Source organism: Brienomyrus brachyistius, chromosome 2 (assembly GCF_023856365.1).
Source record: "Brienomyrus brachyistius isolate T26 chromosome 2, BBRACH_0.4, whole genome shotgun sequence".
NCBI lineage: Eukaryota > Metazoa > Chordata > Actinopteri > Osteoglossiformes > Mormyridae > Brienomyrus > Brienomyrus brachyistius.
The window spans coordinates 18817800-18842858 of NC_064534.1; the positions used below are offsets into that span (position 1 = coordinate 18817800).

The window sequence follows — 25059 nt, forward strand, 5'->3', positions numbered from 1 at the left end:
TCCACCATACCACTACATCTTTATTCCCAGACTTCATCCAAACTTTCCATGAAAAGTCAATAAAAATATCCAAAAACTGTTCAAGAAAAATCTACAACCAGCAATGATAATATTGTAGATAACACCCTGAGAGCATCTGGGGAGCATTTGACTTTGATTATTGCATAAAAAGCTTTGTTTGGCAGTGTGGATATTTATTGTGTCCTGTACAAAAACTCTGCCTGAGTAGAGTATTTCGTGGAGCAACAACAAACTACAGTGTCATCTGCAGGACACGTGTTGCAATGCAGACCAAAAATTGTAAATATCCTTCCTTTGGAGCATAAGTGTTTGGTCTGACATTTTTACCAAACTTGTCTGAACCACAGGTAAGCACATCCCGTAACAGCTTTATTGTTAACAGAGGGGAGGTTCCCACATTCACAATCTGAAAAATACAAAAGCTTTTTATATCGTACATTTGACAGTAAGAAAGTATGTCAGTGGGATCAATTTACCTTTTCGCTTATCATTAATACACACAAACACACACACACACGCACGCATATGCATAATGATTCTGAGGTAGAACCACATTTCCTGTGAGAAGTCAACCTCAGTCCTAGTACCATGTTTAAATTTAATGTCTTCACAGCTAAAATCTAGAGCTAATACATAACCACACCACACTCCAACTTTTTTATAAGTAAAACTTAAATATTGTTTGCATTTGTTTCACAGTTTTACTTTTTATTATATTGCCTGCTTGGGCTGCATCTAATCATGTTATAATTCTGTCTCTCCATTCCACATCAGTTCAGTAATACTTTAGGCCTTCTTGTATTAAAGGGCAATTTTGTTCACAATGTAAGACCCATCCATCTATTCATTTCTGGTGCTCTTTACCCAGTGCAGGGTTGCCCAGAATATGAAAACAATAGTTAATATCCTCACTCTTGGTTGCTGAAGTAGTTCTTCTGCTGACCAAAACCTCAGGTGCTTTTTCAGAATTTGTATTTTTTTAAACTTGGTGCAGTAATGCAGAGGATTCATCCAGTGCTGCTAGAACAAAAATGCAGTTATGCTGTGCAAGGAAATCATGTTGTGGAAAACAGTCAAAAAAGACCCAGGAAGTGCAAAAGTCCTGGAGGTGCGACCAGCTGGCTCAGAATAGTCCCTAAATATCCCAAGTTCAACATGTGCCTGACTGTACTAGTACTACAGGTTGACTGATACTTTGAACAATGCAAGTAAATGTCAGGCATTGTTTATGAAAGCAATACTCCAAAATATTTTAATGTTAATATTATTATATATTTCACAACTTAAACAAAATTCATTTTCTGTTTATCCCTGATGTTTCGCTCCCAGATTTAAAACTTAACACTATATTAAGTTCTGCAAGGTCCTGTACAATACCAAGAGGAACCTGGGGGGAAACCAAAGTGTATTGAGTGCAATGTTCTGTGCGAAGGAAAAAAAAAATCTGCCCCCAGTCAATTATCTAACCATAAATAAAGCATGACCCGCATGGATGCTATGTTAGCTGTACACAGTCTTGCTCCATTGATGCACCCCCCCGTCCATTTTGGAGATCACAGACAGAGCAATGATGGGATCCTCGCAAACTACAAAACGTAAAGAAAAAGTCCTTTTCAAACACCTATAATCTGTCCTCCTCTACCATCACGTATGCTATATATTAACAAGTAAGCCAGCATTAACCCTATTATTCTTTTCTGGCCAATAATAATAAAGTGATTTTACATTATTCTCAGTTTACGGTGTAATTGTATTATCCCAAACACTCATTTACAATTGTTTTAGTGAGAAGCATGGGAATAGCAAACTGTCTCTTACATTCACACAATGGTGTGCATTTGGCTTTCAGTCGTTCTTCCTTTTTTATTTTATCCCTAGTTTTCTGACATAAAAATTGACCTTACTTTGTGTGCGATGTCTTGAATCCAAAGAATGTAACACTTTCAAGACTTCGACTTTATCTTGACTGATCTCTCTTAATGGCTTCCAGAACTTGACTTTCCCTCTGCCTTTATACTAACATAAATATTTTTTTAAATAAATGAAAATGGAAATTGGTGGGTGCTGAGTGTGTGGCAGACTTGGAGGTCAACCTGGGATTATACAGCCCTAACTGGAATCTCCAGAAGGAGGGGTAGCTGCATCTGAGCTGGCCTCATCCTGCTCATTCCGGGGAAGGAAGACTCGTTGTTCATCCATGCGTTTTGCCTGGACTCTCTGGATAAGGCTAAAGAAGTCCTCATCCGGCACTGTTGGGGCTTTGGGACCCGGACCAGGTGGGGAACACCTCTGGTCATCGATTCTGGAGGACTGAAAAGAGTGAGAGAAGAACAGAATAGTGAAACAGGAAATGTACACACGTGACGCCTTAATGAAAAACAAATCAGATAATTCAGTCTCATTTACATGGGTTTAAACTTTTTACGCTAGCAATATTGCATTAGGGTAACAGAAAAGAGAGACTGTATCATTAGTTCCAGGTGTTACTGGTCCTCCTATTGCTCTTTCATTCTCAACTTTCCTTTAGTCTCTTATGTAGTGAATAGCAATTTCCAAGAAGCGAGGCAGCATCGTTCCAAACATGGGGCTCTTTATTGTCAGCCCTTACAAGGACTCTTGTTCAACATCGGCACAACAGCAATACCCCAAAATCCACACAGACCGGGAAACATGTGGGAGATCCTTTTGCAAACGGCAGGTTACCGACACGGTGAGAAGTTACACCTTACAAAGAGACAAGCAAGGATCAGGCAAGGATGGAGTACAAGCGCAGGTAACGCACACGTGACAGTCGGATACACGGTGCAGCTATTTAAGTAATGCGGACATGTGAGCTCCGCTACACAAAAGGCAGCTCGCAGATGCTACAATAGCTTTATGTGCCTGTATATGATCTGCAAATTCTTAAACAAAGGTGAGTAGTTCAGGTCCAGAGAGTAAACGTCCAGAGCCAGGTTTTGTTTCAACCGATCAATTGAGTACTTTGCGACTGTGATGCTGGTTGTTTGAAACAAAATCTTGATCTGAACTTTTTCTTTCTGGACCTGAATTACCCACCTCTGGTCTTAAGGCTCAATGTACACACCAATGGGAGTAACTCTCTCCAAAGAAACGCCTTGTTTGAATTCTAGCCCTTACTTCCATGACATTGTGAGGTCACCTCGTAACACAATCCTTACTGGCTGCCTACCTGCAAGGATCTGTCTGCAGACTGCAAAATAGGGGCAGAACGTGTAAGGCAAGCTGACCAGTCAGAGCACACTGGGCTCATCAGGTGTGGCCCTTAAAGCTCTAACAGAGCGTTTCAGATAGAGTTATAAACAGACTGAATAGAGATGTACAGTGAAAATGAGCATAATAGGGTCCTTTTATTCATGTTATGTCCAAAACAAGAACACTTCAATCTGGTCATTTTCTGCTTCACTGGAAGGTTCAGACTTGATTTGATCAAGAATTCATTTGCTTGTTTTTCTTGCAGTCCATGATATTCTCAAAGTGTTTGCCAGCACTAATAATCAAAGGCATCAATACTGTACCAGTGCTTATTCTTCATTGTATTTCACATCCATAAATTATCTCTGGAAATACCATATTCTAGGAATTTCTGATCTATCTTCTTAGTGATATGTCAGTATTTTTTCCAGGTCCTTGACTGATGACCGATCTTGACTAGTAGATCCTTTGCTGCATCCCCATCTTACTCTTAGATCAATAAGGAAACACTCAGTTTCTCCATATTATATCCTCACGGTGGTTTATTTTCCAGTGTAGAGATTTCTAATAAGGATAATGAGATGCCCTAGAATTTCCGGAGAACAATCCAGTTTGACATCATCAAATACAATCAAAGACTTTGAGTTAATCAATGAAGCTCATTGACCTCCTTCTGCCATTCCTTGTTTTTTTTTTTTTTCAATTATCCATCGTGTGTCAGCAATGATGTCTCTTGTTCTTTGGAGTTTCCTCAATGCTGTTTATGGATCTCACGATTCTCTTTCTGTGTTGGGCTCGAATGCGCGGTGAATAATCTTTAGCGCAATCTTATTCATTTGTGATAGGAGGAAGATTGTGCAATAGGCTGCACATTCTGTCAGCTGTCCTTTCTGTAGTATTTAAAACATAAACTGATCTCTATAGCTCTTAGCTCCCCAAATTGATGGAAGCTGCCTCACCCTGAGGGGGCAGAAGGCCTGTACCAGTATAAGAAAAACCATAACCATGCAAAGAACATTCTATACTCCAGGCAACAGGTCCGGAAAGTAAGCCACTGAAATCAACAGAAAAGACATCAACAAAAGAAAATCCTGAAAATCATCCAGCAGTGGATGAAAATACCTTATTTGCCAACAATGATGCACAAGCCTGATCACATAACACTGAAGAAAGGGTGCACTGTAAGAACTTAGAAAGCTTAGAAGCTTGGAAAAAATTCCTAGCCCTCACCTGGCACTTGATGAGCATGTTGAAGAAATCATCGCCAGGCTCCTTGGCATCAGTCTTCCCACACAGGTGACTCAAGTTGCTATGTGTGATCTTCAAACCCGGCAGATTTCCCACGCTGGCCCTCTGGTCGTCCAGCCTCCGGCTCTGGGAACTAGCAATGAGGTCAAAGAGCTCTTCTGTTTGTGGTGAGGAAATGTTGGAGCAAGAGTCTGCAGACAAGGGAGAGAAGTATATCTGATAATGCAGTCAAGCAAAGTAGTGAACCCGATCACTGAATGCCAGTTATGAACTTCTGCTCAAAGTATATAAGTAAAGATTTACATAAAGGCAAATCCAAATGGAAGCCATTTGTTTTCAGATGAAGAAAGAGAAGATGACAACTGACCCTTCACATTGTCCACCGGTGAGCCCCGACTTGAAGCAGTCTTTCCCTTCTCCCAGACCTGCTGCTCATTGAGATTGCAGCGCTGGTCATCCATGCGGCTGCTCTGGAATTTGCTGAGGAGGTCAAAGAAGCAGTCCTCATCTGAGGGATCCTGGCCTAACTTCTGAAAGACAACAGCACATTTGACATTGGAGATTTCTAGTCAACCAAAAGGTCATTTAACTGTTTTATCTCACACAAGGACTTCAGTGTTGTTCATGTGATGATAAATGGTATTTTCACATTCTCTTCACTTTTTATTTAACCCATTCACTTCACAGTTTTATTTAATGGCTAATCTGTATCTAGGATTTGGAGTTTTATAGAGTCATTTACCCAAAAGTTGGTTGAGGTTCAACTGGTTGAATCCTCTGTTGAAATGAAGCCCACAATGTGGTCTGTTGAACACAGAGCCACCATAAACTAAAAATTCAGCAGCGTGTAATATTCTCCTTGACCCTACATTTGACTCCAGAAGTGGAAATCTAGGTTAGTGTAGCTTGCCTGAAGTCATTGTCATTGGCTGACATTGAAAAGCATTTGGTTCGTACGGCCCTAGGGTGCTAATATATACAATGTGCTCTGAAACATCTAGGACACACATTAATCATTTTTCCTGAAACCACTGTTCTGAATAGCGCTGTCTCTGTAGAAATGATATGAACTAATCTTTCTTTGTCTTTGATTTTTTAACAGAAATTCTGCAGTATTTGCATGCTTGTGTAAAATGAACAGTACAAGCATGCATTATATAATATGATATTTTTCATATTCACATATTCTTTGGTGACTGTGTTGTGTGAAACACCTTTGTGGCAATCTGTAGAAACTACAGATATACTATTATGAAATCATTTTGTTTTGATGATGTTTAGAACTATTCAGGTAGAATGTCCACAATAATGGGAAAAGTAAAGCAACTTGTAAGAAACAAAAGTACAGACATGAACTGGACAGATGACAAAAACAAAGGATTAGCCACCTAAAGCGGAACTCTGTAAAAGCCTACTGGATGACAGGATGCTTCCGAGTGTGTAGTAACAGTATCGCAATGGAGCCTTTTCAAATCAAAGATTTGCCAGAAAGTGTATATACAGTACTCTACTAGAATAAAATGTTACTCTTTCATCTGAAACCCCTTATTCCTACCTCTGCCTGCTGTCTTTGCCGTAAAATGGGTATATTTTGCTTATACACATAAGACTGAATGTTATACATTTGAGGTCTACCCTTATGTTCTATGTTTGTAAGCCATAAGCTACCCAGGTAAAGAATTTGCAGCTGCAGTACTTCTGGAATCATCGGTATTCATATATCAATCATAACTGTCCTGTTGTTTTATTTTAATTCACTTTAGTCATTCCTTGTTTTGTGTTGCTATGTAGCTGTTGCCTAATATGCATAATAAGGATTGAGATTTCTTTTTATTTCTTATGTTTTTATATTCCACTTGGTTATATCGCTGATCATGCTATTATTTAAAACGCAGCAGAACTGGCCATGTCGTTTTGTTGAGCTTCTCTAGCTTTGAATGTCTACCATATTATAAAATGCCTGCTAACATGTAAATATTTACATCACCACAGAATATAAAATGGAAATATAATTGTTTGCATATAATGGAAATATTCTGTCTCACAGAGACAGAATATAATGGTCCATCAGAGCATCTAGCAGCCGGTTCCATTTGCCCTGTGTAATGTTGTGTGACTTTCAGTGTGACAAATAGCCTTTAGCAGGGAGGGGTGTGTTTTGGAGAAGCGTATCGTCTGCCCTTGGTCTGTCCTGTCGCATATGGAGCAGCATCTCGAAAATACAAATATAAGAGGTGAAAACGCGGGCAGGAATACTGGGGGGAGACTAGCAGGCTAGCTTTCATATTTTTACAGAGACCACAGGGGCTAGAGTGTTTTACAGGTTAAAACATTTGCCTGATAATAGTCTTAATATTGAATTTACACTGTGAATGGATTTGCCATCGCTTAGCCATCATTGACCCAGCTTACTCAATTATACGCTGGATAATAGATTCTGTTAGCTATAAATATATGAATAGTAGTTAAGTAATGTCATCTCACCTACATTCAATGAAGGTAGAGAATCGAAAATTATAAATGGGATCTTTAATTTTTAAACTCAGACAGACATAAATATGCAAATAGGCAACTGTAAAGGCCCTTTGGTTTTATGAAAATTAGATCCTGGTCTAATTTGACTGCTATGTTTTATAAATTAGGAAACACATGGATCATGTGTTTAAATAAGTGGGTATGGGGGAACTCAGATATCAGGGGCTATCTCAGATAGCCTAAATCAGGCGAAATCACAGCACTATAAAACTCTTCATTTAAACACCACATCTGCAAAGATCGAAGGTGACTACCACCATTACACCTTATTAGCTTCTCCAGTGGGTGCTGATGCTGTACCAAAAAGGGGTCGTCCCTTTGGCAGAACAAAATGCAAAATGCAAGCTATTTTTTGAATACTTCAAACACTCCCTATTTCAACCCTATAGCACAGAATGTCCACTGAGTTGAAGCATTTGTTTAAGGCATTTGTGCACTGAATTAAATACACTGAATTAACTTTTTTTAGTAAAGCACAATATTTTTAAGAGGAGAAAAAGTAACAAATATTGAGGAAAATCATTCCCAGGTCCCTTCAAAGAAAGCAATCAAGAAATTTGTCCATAAGTGCATATATTACCCATCACAGCTACAATTGTCAGGAGCAAATGAGAGTCTCTTGATCATTCCTGACTGTGGCTTCAGCCAGAGAATTGCGGTCAGATGATCTGATTGCCGGCGGCAGGACACCCAGGATGGGCTGATGCAGAAAATTGGATCAGCAGAACAAATCATTCTGATGCATGGAACCATTGGACGTGGTGGGAAGCCGAGCATTGGTTCATTGTTAGATTTAGCAAACAGGCCACATAGTTGCTAGTTTGCAAATCATTAAAGTCATTCAGCAGTTACATCAGTGCTAAATATCCTTATTTTAAATAAATAATAAATTCAGTGCTAGATTGGGGATTCGTGAATTTGTAGTGGCATTTCTAGTCCAAGCATTCTGTTCTCTGCACAACCCATTCCCTAACAATCTTTCCTTAATCTTTTTATTTTTCATAAGAATTTGATGATTGATACACTTCCAATTTACTTAAATCCTGAATCCTATTTACTTACAATCATGCATATGTCATATATAAGGCATTATTAAGGGCAGGCTATATCAATAACCAAAAAAATTGCAGTAGACCATGCATATCGCTGTCTTTATAAGACAAACCAGGGGAAAAAAAAAACATAAAATTATACCACAGAAGTATTTAAAAGCACATTTTTCGTACAAAACGTTTCGATAATTGCTAAGCATCATACAGAACAATTAAGAACTGGTTTGCAACAACCCAATTTAAATGCAACCAAACATGCTAAGAATCATTATTACTACAGTATAAGAAAAATGAGCAAGCATATATCCTCACCACAGCAGAGGGAAATTATGCTCCCACACCCTAAGACACACCTTTAGAGAGTAACAGGTTTGTTCAGTCAAAGACTTATTGTCTCACCCCAGCCATGAAACAAGAAGCCAGGCTAATAGATATCCCAAGAGATTGTGACAGATACTATTACAGGAAGTGCAGGAAATCAATGCAATACTAACGGTGGCCACTCGTCTTCTTAGCACATTGTCCTGTTTCATACACTACAGTACATAGAAAATGTTGGTGTACAAAACACAATGATAATTAAGTCCGTCCTCCAAATGTCATTCATTTGTATTTTATATTTAAATGAATGATACATCTGTGTTTTTTCAAGGACAGAAAACCTCTAAACAGTTGCCAACTATTCGGCTTGTATAACATTTTTCTCTGAAAGCTATAATTATAATTAACAGTCTATAGGTGGAACCACTCATATACAGTATCTTTAAAGTATGCCCGGAGAATAAATGCAAAGAACAGTAGGGAAGAAACAGTAATGAAACATCAAATAACACATAGAACACATGCAAATAATTAAATCAAAGTATCATCAAGAACTACCATAACCTTAAAATAAAAAGTCACGCATACGTCTAAGAGAAAACAAGTCTTCCCCATAAAATTTCATTAAATTAATATTTCCTTATTTTCTTCACAATTACAGTCTCAGATTAAAAACAAATATCTGACACACACGTGATAAAAAGCAAAACAGTCTCATGTAGCAAGACTGACCAGCGCAGCAGCTGATTGCCGGCACTCCTTTGGTTTCTTCAGCCTCTGCACCTCTTTCCTAGCTGTTGCCTAGGTTCCCACTGTGGGAAAATGTCTCATTACAGACCGAAGGGTTTGTCTATCAAGATCCCATTTCTGAACCAAGGGAGACATAGGGAGGGAGGCGAGAGAGAGGGAGAGAGAGAGAGAGAGAGAGAGAGAGAGAGAGAGAGAGAGAGAGAAATTGGGGGCTGCAAACCACAGGAGAGAAGGCAGAACCACTGAACCACATAAAAAAGCTCAGAGACAAAAATCAAAGTACCGCCATTGTTACCACACACCGCAGCCCAAACCCTCACTGAACTTAAACCAATCCAAACTTCATCCTCTAGTCCTAATAAAAGACCTTGACCTTTCCTACTTCAGTCCTCTGCTACACTAATCCATCTCAAAGTGTCCAGAACCCAGTCCCATTATTTTTGTCCCACACATTACTGGAGAAAGAAGAACAGACAAGGGCCGTGAATGACAAGGTGCAGCTTCAGAGTCCCCCGGAATTAAATCATTGTCTCTATAGCAGGGTTTCCCAACCTGGCCCTTGGGGACCCCCTGACGGTTCACATGGACTGTTTGTGGGTACTTGAGAACCAGGTTGGGAAACACGGCTCTAAAGGAACAGGAACTCCGTCTGTTTCCATGTCGTGTTGTGATGTTGTGCTGGTGCCCCAAATGATGAGCTGTTCCATTTATGAGCCATGGATGATTATTTTACGTAGATAAATTAAAACATAATTCTTTGTCTGATGATCAACTAGTCAAGTTGAATGCAAGTTACCAGTCCTTTCATATCAAAGAATGATGTTCATTCACTATAGTGTGTAGAAGCCTTATTTGTTCTTTCGATTGTAAAGCACTTTGTGACCAGTGTCTGTGAAAAGTGCTATATAAACTTTACTTACTCAACTTTAACTTGATTATGAGGCCCGCAAGATTTTGTCACTCCTCTGTTCAGAACCATGGAGTCAAAATAGGCCCATTTTGAATTAACAGTTGATTTCTCATAATGTTCCAGTAAGTGTCTGATCATCCTGTTGGTGGGAGGAACACTGGAGATCTACTATAGGACATTCATCAAATAAATCATTCTGTGCCCAAGGTCACCCCTTGAAGTCCCTACACTTTTTTTCTAGCTATTTATCTAGATGTCCATCTCCGCTGACAATCTTCTTTGGGAGTAACAGAGAATCAGCACCATGTTCCCTTATGGATCCCCTGCTGATTCCCACATCCTAGTTCCTTCAACCTCTACCTCCTCTAATCCTGAACCTATGCAGCTGGATCGAGCAACCTTGTCTTAAGAGGACCACTTGTGATACCTTCACCTCCTCAGCTCAAGTGTCATGTGGTGTCTAATGTGCAAGTAAAAACTGAGGGGCACAGCATCGGTGCACCTCCTCACCACCGCTCAAAGCATCATTTATTTTCATTGTGTAGAACTCAGTCAGTGGATGGAGTGTCCTTAGAGCTCTTAAAGGCAGGGACCATTTGCAAACACCTGAGTGATAGTATCTATCTTGCTTAATGTCTCCCACAAACAGTTTGGTTGTCTCACAGTTCTGTCTCAGTTCTGTCTCCATGTCTCTTACAACACTAGTGGATTCAAGTGGAGACCAGTAACCTTCTGGAAGTGGATGAGTGGTTCTGGCAGAATGGTCCGCGAGTCAGCCCACGTGTAATGTCTAGAGCCTGTTGGGTGCCAAAAGAAATTCACAGGCTATCAGTGTTGTCCTACTCCACTTTTGGGAGGATTGTCAACTTGGGACGTCACACTTTGCCTTCCACTCCAAAATCCTGGTGCTTTTTATGATAATGAAATGCATTAACCCAATTTTCTCTTCTTTACGGTTAGCGCTTACGTTTCAGATATGACGAAATTTCCATGTCTCCCTGCTAAAGCAAGTTTTTTAGTGTCCCTTGTACAGATCCTCTGCCACTGGAGATCCCCTTCCATTGGAGGTCATAGGGAACCAATATATTAAGGACCCCAGATACCACCGAGGATGGTTAGAATATTTGGTTATATTGACTCTATGTAAAGCATCATTGTTTTCTAACCACTTGTCGTGGTAAGGGTTGCAGAGGTATGGTTCCTATCTCAGGCAGCACCCCAGAGGGCATTCTTGTCCATCTCAGGGCACAGAAATGCACAGTCACACTCAACAGGCAACTTAGAGACACAAAATAGCTTAATTGCATGTCTTTGGACTGTGGGAGGAAAGCAAAGCACCCAGAAGATTTGGCAAACAAGCAAACTCCAAAATGTGAAACGACACTGCTACCAATTGAGCCATGGTGTCACCCACCTAAAGCAAATTTCAGCAAAATCATTGTATACCTGTTATGAACTAAATATGCTCTGTTCAGGTGCAGGAGTGGATAATGGATGTCTACAGGCCCTTATAGAAACTACAGATTTTTGTGGTGTATAGCCAAAGATGGAAAAATGTCTAACAATTTAATAATAGGGACTGCAGCAGTATTCAGAGGTAACCAGTCAGGTTCAAAATCCTGCCCCGAAATACCATACACTTGTTATCAATGAAAGTGATGAAGTATCCATCCATCCATTTTCTTAAACTGCTTGTCCTATTCAGGGTCACGGGGGGTCCGGTGCCTATTGCGGAGGCTATGGGCACGAGTGATGAAATATTGCAAATAAATAACATCAACCATCCATCTCCGGAAACCACTTGCCCAACTCAGGGTTGTGTGGGGCCCAGAGCCTACAGTATACTGAAGGCTACATGTGCAAGGCAGGGAACAACCCAGGATGGGGCACTAACGCATCACCAGGCATACTCACATGCACCTGTGGGCCATTTGGCAATTCCAATTAACCTCAGCATGGACCCTGGACTGGTGGGGGGGGGGGAGAAACCAAAGCACCCAGAGGAACCTCCACAATGACAAGGGGAGAACATGCAAACTTCACATACACAGAACTCTGGTGGAGACTTGAACCCTGGTCTCAGAGGTCAGAGGTCACAGTGCTAATCACTGCATCACCAGGCCACCGCTTTACTGCATGCCTAATATGCTTTTAAAAATATAGACCCTCTAAGGATAGAATGTCCACTCAGACTACTACCTGGAAGTGGCAAGTCTGTTGAGTTACAGAAACTGTCAACAGACAGTTGAAAACAGGGGAAATTATGCTAAGAATCAATATTTCAAAGTGAAAAGTTACACAAGTTCCTATATATATGCACATTTTTAAAAAACATTAAAACCCAATAACACAGAACTATTATTAGGCTGCCAGAATATAACACAAAAACAATGAACACTCATGTGACAAAAAAAAAGGATTTACCAAAGCTGCCCCATAAGTGTATTTCATTTTCCCCATGACTCTGACTACGACAGATGAATGACGGTTATTTCACACTTACTAGGTCAACAGTTAAGGAATGTAAATTCACAGTTATTTCATACATTAATTGATATGCAACTAAATTATCTGGATTCTAATATGCGAAGTAATCACATTAAGCCACAGTGACTTCATCATTAGCTCATGGGAAGTAACAGGAATTCATGATACATCTTGTACTAATTAATGCATTAAATCATGAGTAATGAATTAGTTAGGCATTACTTAAGTACATGATGTGTACTCATTGTAGTGTTACAAAAATATGAAACAATTCATTGAGGGCTGTGTAAAGATTATTGATTTTGATACTAAGAGTGTATCATGTTTGAGGTTTATTTATTATGTTTATTTTATTTCCATATACCTTATATGGATTATATAACAGTATGGAATGAGTACTTGGATGACTGGAAAGGCAGTACTCAAATCCTAGCTCACTCCAATTATCTGAATATTTCCTGATGTATATGTGGAACTGGAAATTGCATGACATTTAGATGTATTACCTACTGTAGGAATGCCACTTTCTTACTTTTGTTACTGCTAAACATGGGTACAAGTCTCTCACCTTTTCTGACGAGCACTTCCACAATTCGATGTTCTTCTTGCTGCTTTTGTTGAATTTTGGTCTAGCTCCTGCAGGACAGATCCAAGCAGATGACATGTCAGATTTACGGATTTACAGGCAGCCTCAGTCCTGCATTACTCTGGGTTCCTCTTTACATTTCCTGTGACATGACGGTACCAACAAGTTTAATAACTAATTTTTGCACATTATTTGGTACCCTTTCGCATCCTTTGCACACAAACACTTCCACTTGATATATCTCATCTTTGTATATTTTTCTTTATACTTGCATTTTACTAGTAATGTTTTGCACTGGTATTGTATTGGGTCTCCTTATTTTATCTGGCATTTTCTTGTATTTCTTGTGTTCTTTATTTGGACATTTTTAAGCACAATAAGAGTTACGCCTTGTCATTATTATTTCTGTCAGGATAAATAAAGTCTTGTCTTATCCTATCTTATCTTATCGTGAGAACAAATGAAGGACATGAACACACAGTGAACAGATTACTAATGCAGGAACGTTATCACAGTGTCAGTCATTCTCAGAGTGCTCTCTGAAAGACAGCTTTTCATGGACAGAAGGACAGCACACTCGCTCAATCCAGACCAGACTCTCTCTCTCATCCAGAGATCTTGCACGTGTTTATATCATGGTTTAATACAGGTTAATGGGGTGTTAAGACTGTAGTATAACAGAAATAAAGGAAAATGGGTACAGAAATAATCTGCTCCGCATTGAGATAATATGGAATAACAGCAATCATAAAGAGAGTTTTTTTGCATTAAAATATTCATCGTTCATTAATCAGAATCTTTTACCTTGAATAGCTTTTCCAAAATGACATAATAGTCTGTGACGTGTATATCACTGACTGACAGGAGACATGTGAACAGAATAACAGTATTCAATGTAGACCTATCACAATTATCTTATTTTAGGAATTTTATCTAAGATAATAGCACTCATTCTAACCTCACAGCAACTTACTCCTGTATAGACTGTAGATATATAGTAAAAATCTATACCACGGTGCGGATATTCTACACCACAGTGCGGATTATGCATAGTGAGCTACTGTAGAAAGGCCACCACTTTCTTTTAGGTAAAAACCAGCAGGTCTTTCTCAATAAAGTTAAATATGTTTATCTTGGGTCAATGCTTCCGTTGATCAAATGTCAGTGGGCAAGAGTGGTATATAGTCACTCTTCTAGTTTAACCAGATAGCTGCGTAATATTTTCAAAGGCCCACTAAAAATACATAACATTGTGTTCAGCAATTATTCACCGCCTACTGGTTAGGAACCTATATATCCCAAAACCCGTGTCATATTAAGATCACCGAGGGTAGATAAAGTGTTTAATTTTGGGAAATGTAATTATGTATCACATTCAGCTGTAGAATCATAGAACCAAAAAGGGAATCCTATATTTTGTGTCTTTTATATCTTCTAGTATTTACAGGAAAAGCATATTTATTTTTGAGGTTTTAAGATTCCGAAGAGGAGATTTTGAAGCAGTTCCTAAGCAGTTGTTCAAACCACACAAAACTGCTTTCCAGCAAAACCATAAAAGACCCCTAACACTGCTCCTCCATCTTTATCTACATCTGCCATGTATAATCGCCTAATGGCCGTCACACTCTCAACCAAACGACCATGGATAGTTCAGTAAGTGGGTTCCAAACAAATGTGCCCATCTTCATACAAAGCTTACTTTGTATAGAAAAAGTGTAATATATTCAATTTGTCAGAAAAGAACTGTCACCAGTTCCAAGGCCCACTTCAAAAACCCTCAAAAACCCTGGAGTATGTTGGTACAATGACAAAGCTTGAGAGCATGTGACACACAGCTGGCTAACAAAAGATCCCCCCCGAATTTGTACACCGGTCTCTAATTTCATAAAACCAGGCTGTCCCTCAATTACACGCTCAATAAATAAATATATATAGCCTGGAGTGACCTTTATATAACAGCTGTGTGCAAATTGCTTTTTGTCAAAATCAGATGTAGCTTAGAAACACAGAATTACCACTTTGGACAGAGATTTTGCAGTTAAATTAGTATTGTTTTAAGCTATATGCGTTTCTACTCAGATTGCAAAAAATCTGAAAGTCTTACCCAAAAATTACAAACCAAGAACAAGATGAGCCTTTGTGGTTTATCCAATATTACCATCCCCACCTCAGCTTTCAATGAAGGCCAGTGACAATATATTATTTACTGTTCCAATTAATTTCACGTGAATTTGTTGAGATCTGTGGTCAACTAACAACAAATGGTGGTTAATCAGACATCTAACATTTTAAATCTAAAATGTGTTTTAAGATTAACAATCCATTTAATCCAAAGACATCTAGGTGACAACCAAACTTTTCTCTGTTCCCTCTGGTCAGCAGTAAGTGGAATGGCCTACCAAGTAGAACGCCATTATTATCCCTTATTAATTAACCACTGATTCCTCAGACATTTTGTCCTGAAGACAGCTAGTACTTAAAAGTTTTCCCATAAATTACCTGCACTATCACAGGGAAAAAATAGCACAATCCTCAAAGGATACAAGAAGGTGTTCTATTTTGAGGGGAAGTAATCTATAGATGATTTGGCACGGTTTGCTTATACTTTAGATAATATGTATATCAATTTTTATAGGCCAACGGTATAATGTTGGGTCAAGAGTATATTCCACGTCCTCATGCCCTGTATTATGATTCAAAGATGTGTTTGAGGGAAATGTGATCAATTCAACAGCTGGAAATTTCAAATACAAGAAACAATTCCAAGTGGAACAATTGTATGAGAGATGTATGCATCTTTTCCAGAGGTACCACTATTGCATGGGAATGGTGGTGGTTCTAGGTGGCACAGCACTGGGTTTAGCTTGCTAATCCCTGCAAAGTCTTGGTTATAGAGGCATCTGATGGGTTAAAGCAGCCCTTAGAGTGACAGAGTGGCTATGGACCCAGTACCCAGTACATCCAAACACATGCTGTCATACAACCAGAGCCAGACAGAGATAAAGCTGATAATGGCACAGAAGGAGGCTTATTATTGTATGAATACAAATCTGTATCTGGAAACATATGTTTGCAAAATATCTAGTCACTAAACACAGAAACTGGATCATTTGAATTATTTGCAGCAGGGACGGATTATGGGTTGTGTGGGCCCCTGGGCAAAACGTTCACGAGGGCCCCCCACCACCACCACCCCCACCACCAGCACCAGCACCACCACCACAACCACCACAATTCAAGGGCCCTTGGCAGCCAAATGCCCTCCCTATAGGGTCAGGGGCCCTTGTAGGCAGAGGATCAAAGAATGTAGGCCCTCTAAAATAGACAAACGAAAATACATTGTTGATAAGCGTTGCAAATTGTTTTGGGCTAGGGGCCCCACGGGCCCCCTGCACCCCAAGAGCCCCTGGGCAGCGGCCCTGCTGGCCTGGTCCGTAATCCGTCCCTGATTTGCAGGTTTTAAATATATGTATATATAGCTATATAGATCAATTTAGCGTGTAACTGCAAAACTTTCTAACTGATCTTTTAAACAGATAACAGGTCACTGCCTTAGTGTTCAGTGTACCTTACGTTTGTATGGTACACAGCCCTGTTAGTGTGATGTGATGTGAAGGTCTGACATGTAGTTGTATCCATGACCCTACAGACAGAGACTGGAAAGAGACCCTGCGCTTGAGTGGCTGGGAAGCTGTTGCCATAGTGACAAAAGGAGCAAGCGAAACAGGCTGTGTGTTTGATGCGTAGCTGTTCAAGAGTTAATACAACCCAATCTTTAGACACTTTCGAATAGTTATTTAAATACTGTAATTAAATGTTTTATACAGGTCTAATTAGGCATGAATTAAAATAAATGGAGTGCATTAAGTAAAATTAGGTGAAAATACTAAAAATCACTTCATTTAAAGATTTTATGCAGGGTGACATAGATGCTGCACATGAAAAACCAGGCACTCAATGCTGTGCATTTGTGAATAAGCTATATGGTACTAATTTTAGGCATGTGATCCTACCTTGTGTTTCAAACTGCACTGATCCAGAGCGTGACAGGTCCACTTCGCTCATGCCCAGTGCTAACATTAGCTGCTCCACATTCATGCGGGCTGTGAGTTCTCCATTGCGGTCGCCTATCTGTAGAGAGCAGAGGGCTCCCCGGATGAGCCGTTTCACACTCATGGGTCGATGCGGAACAGATTTGATTTAGGAACTTAAAAGCCCCGACTTAGAAAAAACTCCATAATCAGAATATCATTCCCCTTGAGTTAGCATGACCTTATCTCTGTTCCATCTACATTGCACATTAAAATATTTTTAAAACTGTATTATAATTGTGTGCAGGTCTGCAAACAGTCGTCCCCCATGTCACTATACAGCAGCGGCTGCTTGTAACCCTGAAGCCAAATGCAGACGAGCAGTTGTGCTGTGAGCCCCAGAACTAAACTGGGATTCCAGTGATCAAAGTGGGTTCAGCTCCTCAGAATGAGACACACAGCCCTGCATTTATAGCTAATCCTTCGCAAGGAGGAGAGGAAGAACGAAAGGAGAGGAAAGAGACGTTATGTGAAGCATGATGTGACCGCAGGCACCTTTGCCTTGACAATGATTGCATCTGACTGGGAAACTGGCAAGCAGACTTAGGGCTTAGGGCAAATCAATGAATCAATTAAACACATGAGTGTGGAATAGCGAAAGAAAAAACAATTAGTAATATAGTGGAACGAATGTCAATATGGTGAACTGCTAAGGTGGGACACGATACCTCTCTGGAGATCTCCAGGTGCTTCTGAGCATAGAGCAGCGCCTGGTGGTGATTCCCTAAGGACACGTAGGCATTCCCCAGACTCCAGCAGGCACGGCCCTCGCCGACCCTGCAAACAGAGGACACGGCCTCAGTATCTTCTCACGAGAGATGGAGATCCCAGCTGAAGGGGAAGGAAGATCTGTAATGTAACATCAGTCAAGGAGGATAAGAGTAAGGGAAAGGGACAAGGCAAGGGAAACAGGAAATGGTGCGGTGCGGCCACGCCCATCAGGAACGACACAAACCTGTCTGAGAGCTGCTGGGCTATGATCAGGTGCTTGAGATGGAACTCGATGGCACGGATGTATTCCTGCAGGAGAGTGTAAGTGTTACCCAGGCTGTAACAGGCCTGCGCCTCCATCACCTGGTCCTTCAGCTGGTGGGAGAGCTGCAGGGTCTTCCTGTAAGAGATCGGGATTCGCAGAGTAAACAGGTGATTAGACGTCACTCCCAATATCTGTTGTGTTGCTTATTATTGTTATAATATTTTTTTTTGCTTACATTATACGGCATGAGAAATAACACCTATCTTAACTGGTAATAATAATGCTGGCATGCTTCCCCTCTTTTTAAATGTTACACACACAGAGCACATGGCCACGTCAGGCCCTTACCTGTAATACTCCGCAGCTGCATTGAACTGTCCCAGGAAAATGTGAGCGTTGCCTAGGTTACTATAAGCTCTCCTCTCTGCTGCTTTGTCACCAAATTCCTTGGCAATTGAGAGGCGCTGCCAGGGCGGCAAACAGGCACATGATGTCATTCTGTCCCACAGCATTACTTATCACATGACTTTTGGCTCTTTAAGATTGGACCGGCAATTGGCCAGTCGATCGTCACCTTTCTGTGGAATTTGATGGCTTCCACAAAGTTCCCCAACAGGTAATGGGTGTTGCCGAGGTTTCCGAAAGCTCTTCCCTGGGCAGCCCTGTCTCCCAGCTCACTGACTAGTGAGAGATTCATCCTGAAAGCGTGACAGGAAGAGTCAGTGATGCGGTGGTCAGAATGGTGACAGCAACGTTGACAGTGGTAGCAACGTGATGTCACACACTCCCCTTTTACTCTCATACCCATGACAACAAAATAAGCTTAACCCCTATCTAAAAAAATGGTTTATTCCAGGAAATAACTCTGATCACGGCATCTAACAGTTTAGCCAACTTGAGTAATTTTATTATTTTTTTAAATATATATTTTCCCTAAAAAACTCATTTTTAAGGGAATTTTAAATCACAGTTTGCTTTTGCTTTCCTCCATCAGTCATTTTCCTAAACGATCTCACACCTAATGTACTTGCTGGCTGCACTCTCTGTGACTGAGTGCCTGGTTGTGAGGGGAGATAATGTGAAGTAACCACAGTGCGGGAGGTGGGGGGGGGGGGGGTCACAAACTCATGAAAGCTGCACCAGCATGGTATGAACCCAGAGACACACAAAGGAATCATCAGCTCTCATTCTGGAAGGATTCACCCAAAGCTAAACTCTCACAGATACCAGTGTCTGTTAAAAGAGGAACATCTCTGAGATTCAATATCGAGATAAACCAACCAGTAGTGTTCCACTGTTAAACTATCATTACAGTTACAGCTAGAAACTGAACAATCAGCAGATATGAAGGTCTTGCACAGGGGTCTGGAGACAAAATGTAGTCCTTTGCTGTATTTTCATGCTTATAGTGCCATCTACTGTTGAAATTGGGAGGGGCAGTTTAGTCTGAAGATGATTCTGGTTTCAGCCACTGTACACAACTCTGCGGGCTACAGCATATACCATGCATCCTGGACTTATGCCGCATGTCAGCACATCTGCTCACATGTGCCGTCAGCCCGTGTTGCGTGCCTTCCATTTGTCGGGACGTCAGCTGACGTGTGCCACCAGTTTGGGCTGTGTGTTTAGTAGACTCACTCGTAAAAATGCGTGGCCTCCTGCAAAGTGTCCCTCACATCAGGGGGGATGTCTCCGGGATCTTGGGTGCAGCCCCACAGTTTCTGCTTGCCCTTGGCGTGAAGTACATTGCCTATATTGTACAGGGCTCTTGCTTCTCCGACCTGCTTACAATGACAGAGAACACGGTCAGCTGCTTGCTGTGTGTCGCTGCAATGTAATCTCCTGCTTAATGACAACCCTATTTCGGATTGCAAATGTGCAGTTTCTCAGTAGTTTTTCTATAGTTCTTCTTCCCTCAACAATCCAGCACTTATTTCTGGACCCCCAAATAAGATAAATCGCCCTGGCTCTCCAACAGCTGCACGTTTGGATAGAAGCACCTGCTAAGTAAATAAACGTATGTAAATGTGATATAAACATAGGTGTTAGCACTGTGTCCTTAGTTATGTCGTACCGACATTTATCCATGACACAAGCCTACATAGAGGCAGTTAATACATTATGAGGAACCTCATTTCTATACTTCCGCATGTTCTTATATATACCATATATACATGGCCGTCTGTGCCTTGCCCCCACCTTGTCCCTCTGCTCACGGGCGATGTCTAGGTGCCACTGGCAGCAGACCACAGCCTCGTCAAAGCGCCTCAGGACCTTCAGCGTGTTCCCAAGGTTGCCACTGGCTTTTCCCTCCCCAATTCGGTCGCCTATGGTCCTGAGAGCAAAATGAGTCATGAAATCCAAAAGCTCCAAACAGGCAGTAAAATCATCAGCATACATACTGTTTATTCTCAAGGTAGAGTAAAGTTTACTTAAAGGCTGTGAAATCATTCATTTGTTTATTTATCTATTTGCATCTTTGTTTGCTTGGTGTTATTTTTAGTTTTACTACTACTATTTAAAAAAAATCTGAATTACTGCACAATTACTCCCCCAGAATACATTTCACAATATACGGGAATTGTTGGAGAACTTTGAAGTTAAACTAGTCATAGTCACATTATTGAGCAACAAAACAAGCAGAGTCTTGTTAGAGCAGCAGTGGGAGGTACCAGGTAACAATGCCTTTGTTCAAGCAGCATGCTACCGATCTCAGAACCGCTTTCGTCTGGCTTCTTTACAGTATATGGATGAATGAGAACAGTAGTTCAAATCCGTTACCTGGCGAGCATGAGATCGTGTTTGTGGAACTCCAGTGCCTTGCTGTACTCCTTAAGATAAAAGTAGGCATTGCCCAGCTGGCTGTAGATGGCGCTGAGGGTTTTCAGGTCTTCCGTGCCCACCTTGACGGCGGCCTCAAAGAAAGCTGCCCCTTCCTTGTAGTTCCCAGCTTTGCAGAGCCGCTCTCCTTCCAAGGCCAACTCCAGGCAGGAGGCCTCCATCCTGGGTGGGGAAGGACAGGAAGAGATATGGGGCTGCACAATGGTATAGCATTTACAGCAGGGTTGGGGAACCTGATCCATGGAGAGTCACTGTGGGTGAGGGTTTTTGTGATGGCCTCCAATCAGCCAATAATAAGACAGTGGTTCTCAACTCCAGACCTGGGGAGCCACTATTATTGGCTGATTGAGAGGCCATCCTAAAAACCCGCACCCACACCGGGCCACCATGGAACAGGTTCCCCAGCCGTGGTTTACAGGCAGCTGGAGAGAACACGACGTACGACAGGGCTATGAGTCCTTTTCCTTTATTCTTAGCAAATGATTACCCTCCGACTCATAACCTTAAATAAAAATACAGATATTTAAACATGTGGCTTAAAATCCAGGTTAGTCTAAACACTTATTTTAATACATTTTTTTATGACCTACCTTTGTGTATAATGAGTTACAGCTGCATTGTTCAAGAGAGGAAACTGTCGAATATACACCACTGTTTGTTTTATGACTTTCCTTGACTTTCCTGTTGCAAAACAGGTTTTACTTATGTCAAATGTATTAGTCACAACAGCCTTGGTGAACTGTGTGTCCCAGTGCCGTGTTCGGGCCTGTTGAATGAGAATTTCTTATGGTGCGGTTTCTTTATGAGGAAAGTCTCAGGAAAACTGACTCGAAAAGGCTCTGCTCCTGTGGATGTTACCATGTTACAGTCACAATATAAAATATTGCCGATTTTGCCTTCCAGAGCCTTGGTTACCCTGCCTCTTGCTGCTCAAGTCTCCATGGCAACAGTACAGTTGGATGATAGCTTAATCAGTGATTGTAAAACAGATACAACATTAAATACCTGAAGCTGAAACTGAGGCTTAATCACTTGTGACTATAGCTTTCCCAGCACTCAAAATCTTTATTTCACTTCCAAGTTTGACCCAATTAGACAATTTTTATCTTTTTAGTTTTGCTGAATATCAACAGTTACAATCTGGTTCAGTGTTTTAAATTATGTTGTACAAATGAGAAATACATAAAGCACCTCAAGAACTCACCAAGTATCATATGGCCAATATTGAGCACCATTTGAACTACAAATATATGGCAAAACAGTAAAAAAAAAAAAAGGTAGCATAGAACGTAATAGTGATACATTATTAATCCCTGTGGAGAGATTCTCTTAGCCTCATCTTGCTCTTCATATTGGTGAGAGCAAACTTGGGGGTCACAGCGAAGGGACAGCTGTCCCATGACACACAGGGATCTGGGAGTTAAGGGCCTGGCTCATGAGCCGATTGACTTGTGTTTATTCTAGCAAGGCTGGACTCAAATCAATGGCCATCTGATCAGAGTCAGAGAAGTTTAGCTCACTGAGCCACTGCCAAACCAAACTAAACCCCTACCTAACCTTTCCTGCCAAAATACTGTAGTTGTATTATGTATTAAACAGCCATTGTTTTCATTGAAAATCCACTTTAATTCTAAAATGTCACCTGAAATGTAAATGGTTTCACTTTCTTTATTCTTCTCAGATTGCTAATTTAAATTCGATGCATCGTCAACTGATATGACACAGACCTGTACCATCCAATAGGAGCCAAGCTGCACCCGGCCTTACTGATACTGTACCTCCTTTTCTGCTTGGTGAGGGTCTTCTGCACATATAAGCTCAGTTCCAGTTGGAGGGGGCGCAGCAAGGGATGAGGTCTAGGACCCCTATGAGCCAGCCTGCACAGAGCCTTTTCTGCCCCGCTGAGGGGGCAGGAGTCGGGGGGTATGACAGACCCCATGGTCTCAAAAAAGACCGCAAACAGAAAGGACGCATGTCCAAAAAAACCTTTGAAATGCCATGGTGGCTAGAATCTGAGAGTCCACAGGGTGCACAGGCAAATCAGAGAGATCCGTGAATATTCACTTTGGCAGATGATCCTGGTCTTTTCTGCAATTCCAAGTCTCTGGTAAATACAAACTTCCTTCCCAAATTGCAAGCTCCAGAAAGTACCCACAATGGCAAATTATACAAACATGTTTGACAGACCCTTGTTCTGATCCCTCCGATGACGTCTGTGCTTTATCTAGTATAACCTTGAAAAGCAAGTCCACGATTTATATGGGCTTGAAGAATCCCCAGCAGCCAATTCAAATAGCAAGGCTGCTGTATCCACTTACTAGACTCCAGATTGTCCCAAGTCCATTTCCAGAGTTATTGAAGAAGTTTAAGAGAGGATATACCCTGCTGTGGACCAGCAATGTAGAAGATACCTTGGCTGTTAAGGGAGTTACGTCTGGGATAGAAAGGCAGGAGAATTAATTCTGCTTGGTACAGCAACCCTGTCAAATTAGAGTGCTGGTTAAAAAAAACAAAAAAAATCTGCTCTAATTCCCCAGCTTGTGGCTCAGCAGAGGGACACGCCACGCATAAACCTGGCTCGCTAATCTTCTACTCTCCTGACCCCAATACAAATTGAATTATAGCTGTCGTAGCAGCGGACATCATGACAGACTTACTGTGCAACTGCTTACTATGGAACGTCTGGCAATCATGCAGCATTAAACGGGACATGGGACGAAGAAATGCGGCAGAAAAGGTGCCTAAAATGACTGCGGTAATAGCTAATCCGCCATACCCAATGAGTCATGCAGCAATGCCCCTTCTTCGGGGTCCAAATATATTTAATTAGCTTCAAAAGCAAATCCCATTAGTCTTAATTCAGGCTTTTAACAGAATGCTGGCCTGGAAATAATTTAGGCAATGCTCAAAAAGCATTTCTACAATAAGTTGTCTCTCTACATTCTGGAAATTATATATTCATTTAATAGTTATTTTTTTATGTTGATATATTTTTTCACACTTCTAAAACCTACATTATTATTCTCCCTGTCCCTTCCGTCTTCTGCATGTCATATAAAGCAAAATAAATATGTGAAGATTAAACATATATGAAAGGAATACATTTGCAAGATTTTGTCCCAGTATAAGACCGTTTTGAAGTGAAGATCCATTTTTGTATCTCTTAGGATATAATCAGTCAACACAATGCACCATCTGTATCAGCTTTCAATGCTCCAAATATGATCTGACCAGAAAAATCCAGCAGGTGCCGACTGTATGAATGCATGTGTGTGTAACTGCAGGCTTATGAAACAGAATTTGGTGCATTGATGCAATACTTATCTGAGATGCTTTTATGAATCCCCAAGCAGTTATCCTGTCTACGGTTATGCAGAACCTCCCCCTTACAGAACCAGCATTTGAGGTTGTGTTAAGAAATCTAAGCATAGTATTCAGAGGCCTATTGCTTTACTAAACACAGACATTGTGACATAACTTGAACATCCCAGAGGTGGAATGATCGGATCCAGAAATTACAAATCCAGACCAAGATTTAGTTTCAACCAGTCAGTCGTGTACTGACTCTGTGAATGTCACTCTTCATGCTCAACTGGTTGGCTGAAACAAAATCTTGGTCTGGATTTGTACTTTCTGGACCTGAACTTTCCACGTGGAAAAGAATCTGGAAAAGAAAAATAAGTGAAATCAAATCCACCAACCCATTTACACTTATCCATAAAGCATCCTTCAATAGACTGAAGAACCAGTTCCTGACAAATTTCTTCAATGAGATAATAAGGCTACTGTGAAAGCAGGGGCCTCTATAATGTGATAAATATTTCTTAATATAGCAGAAATGCATATGCATCAGAAAGATAAGCTTGATTAGTCACCTCACAACTTTCTCATGAGAGTTTTTGTTACGTATGGGAAACCAGGACAGAGTACAAATGCCAGCACACAAGAGCACACAAGAGCAACATAATTTAATATCTTTTCCTAATATATTTTTATGGTCTTCAAAACAACTAAAAAGGATCATCTCA

At 40.8% G+C, this 25059-nt stretch overlaps 1 protein-coding gene across 1 annotated transcript in view; it reads right to left on the reverse strand.

Moving 5' to 3' along the window:
- The window catches only part of LOC125716090 (G-protein-signaling modulator 1-like), a 29473-nt gene continuing 4414 nt past the window's right edge, over nt 1–25059 (reverse strand). The window contains exons 2-13 of the mRNA XM_048988326.1: nt 20972–21193; nt 20390–20525; nt 19829–19971; nt 18765–18888; nt 18539–18654; nt 18170–18325; nt 17883–17991; nt 17137–17254; nt 13106–13173; nt 4850–5012; nt 4465–4673; nt 1–2331 (exon numbers count right to left, since the gene is read on the reverse strand). Coding sequence (XP_048844283.1) covers nt 2131–2331; nt 4465–4673; nt 4850–5012; nt 13106–13173; nt 17137–17254; nt 17883–17991; nt 18170–18325; nt 18539–18654; nt 18765–18888; nt 19829–19971; nt 20390–20525; nt 20972–21193 — 1765 coding nt within the window. The 3' untranslated portion in view covers nt 1–2130. The remainder of the gene's footprint in view (nt 2332–4464; nt 4674–4849; nt 5013–13105; nt 13174–17136; nt 17255–17882; nt 17992–18169; nt 18326–18538; nt 18655–18764; nt 18889–19828; nt 19972–20389; nt 20526–20971; nt 21194–25059) is intronic.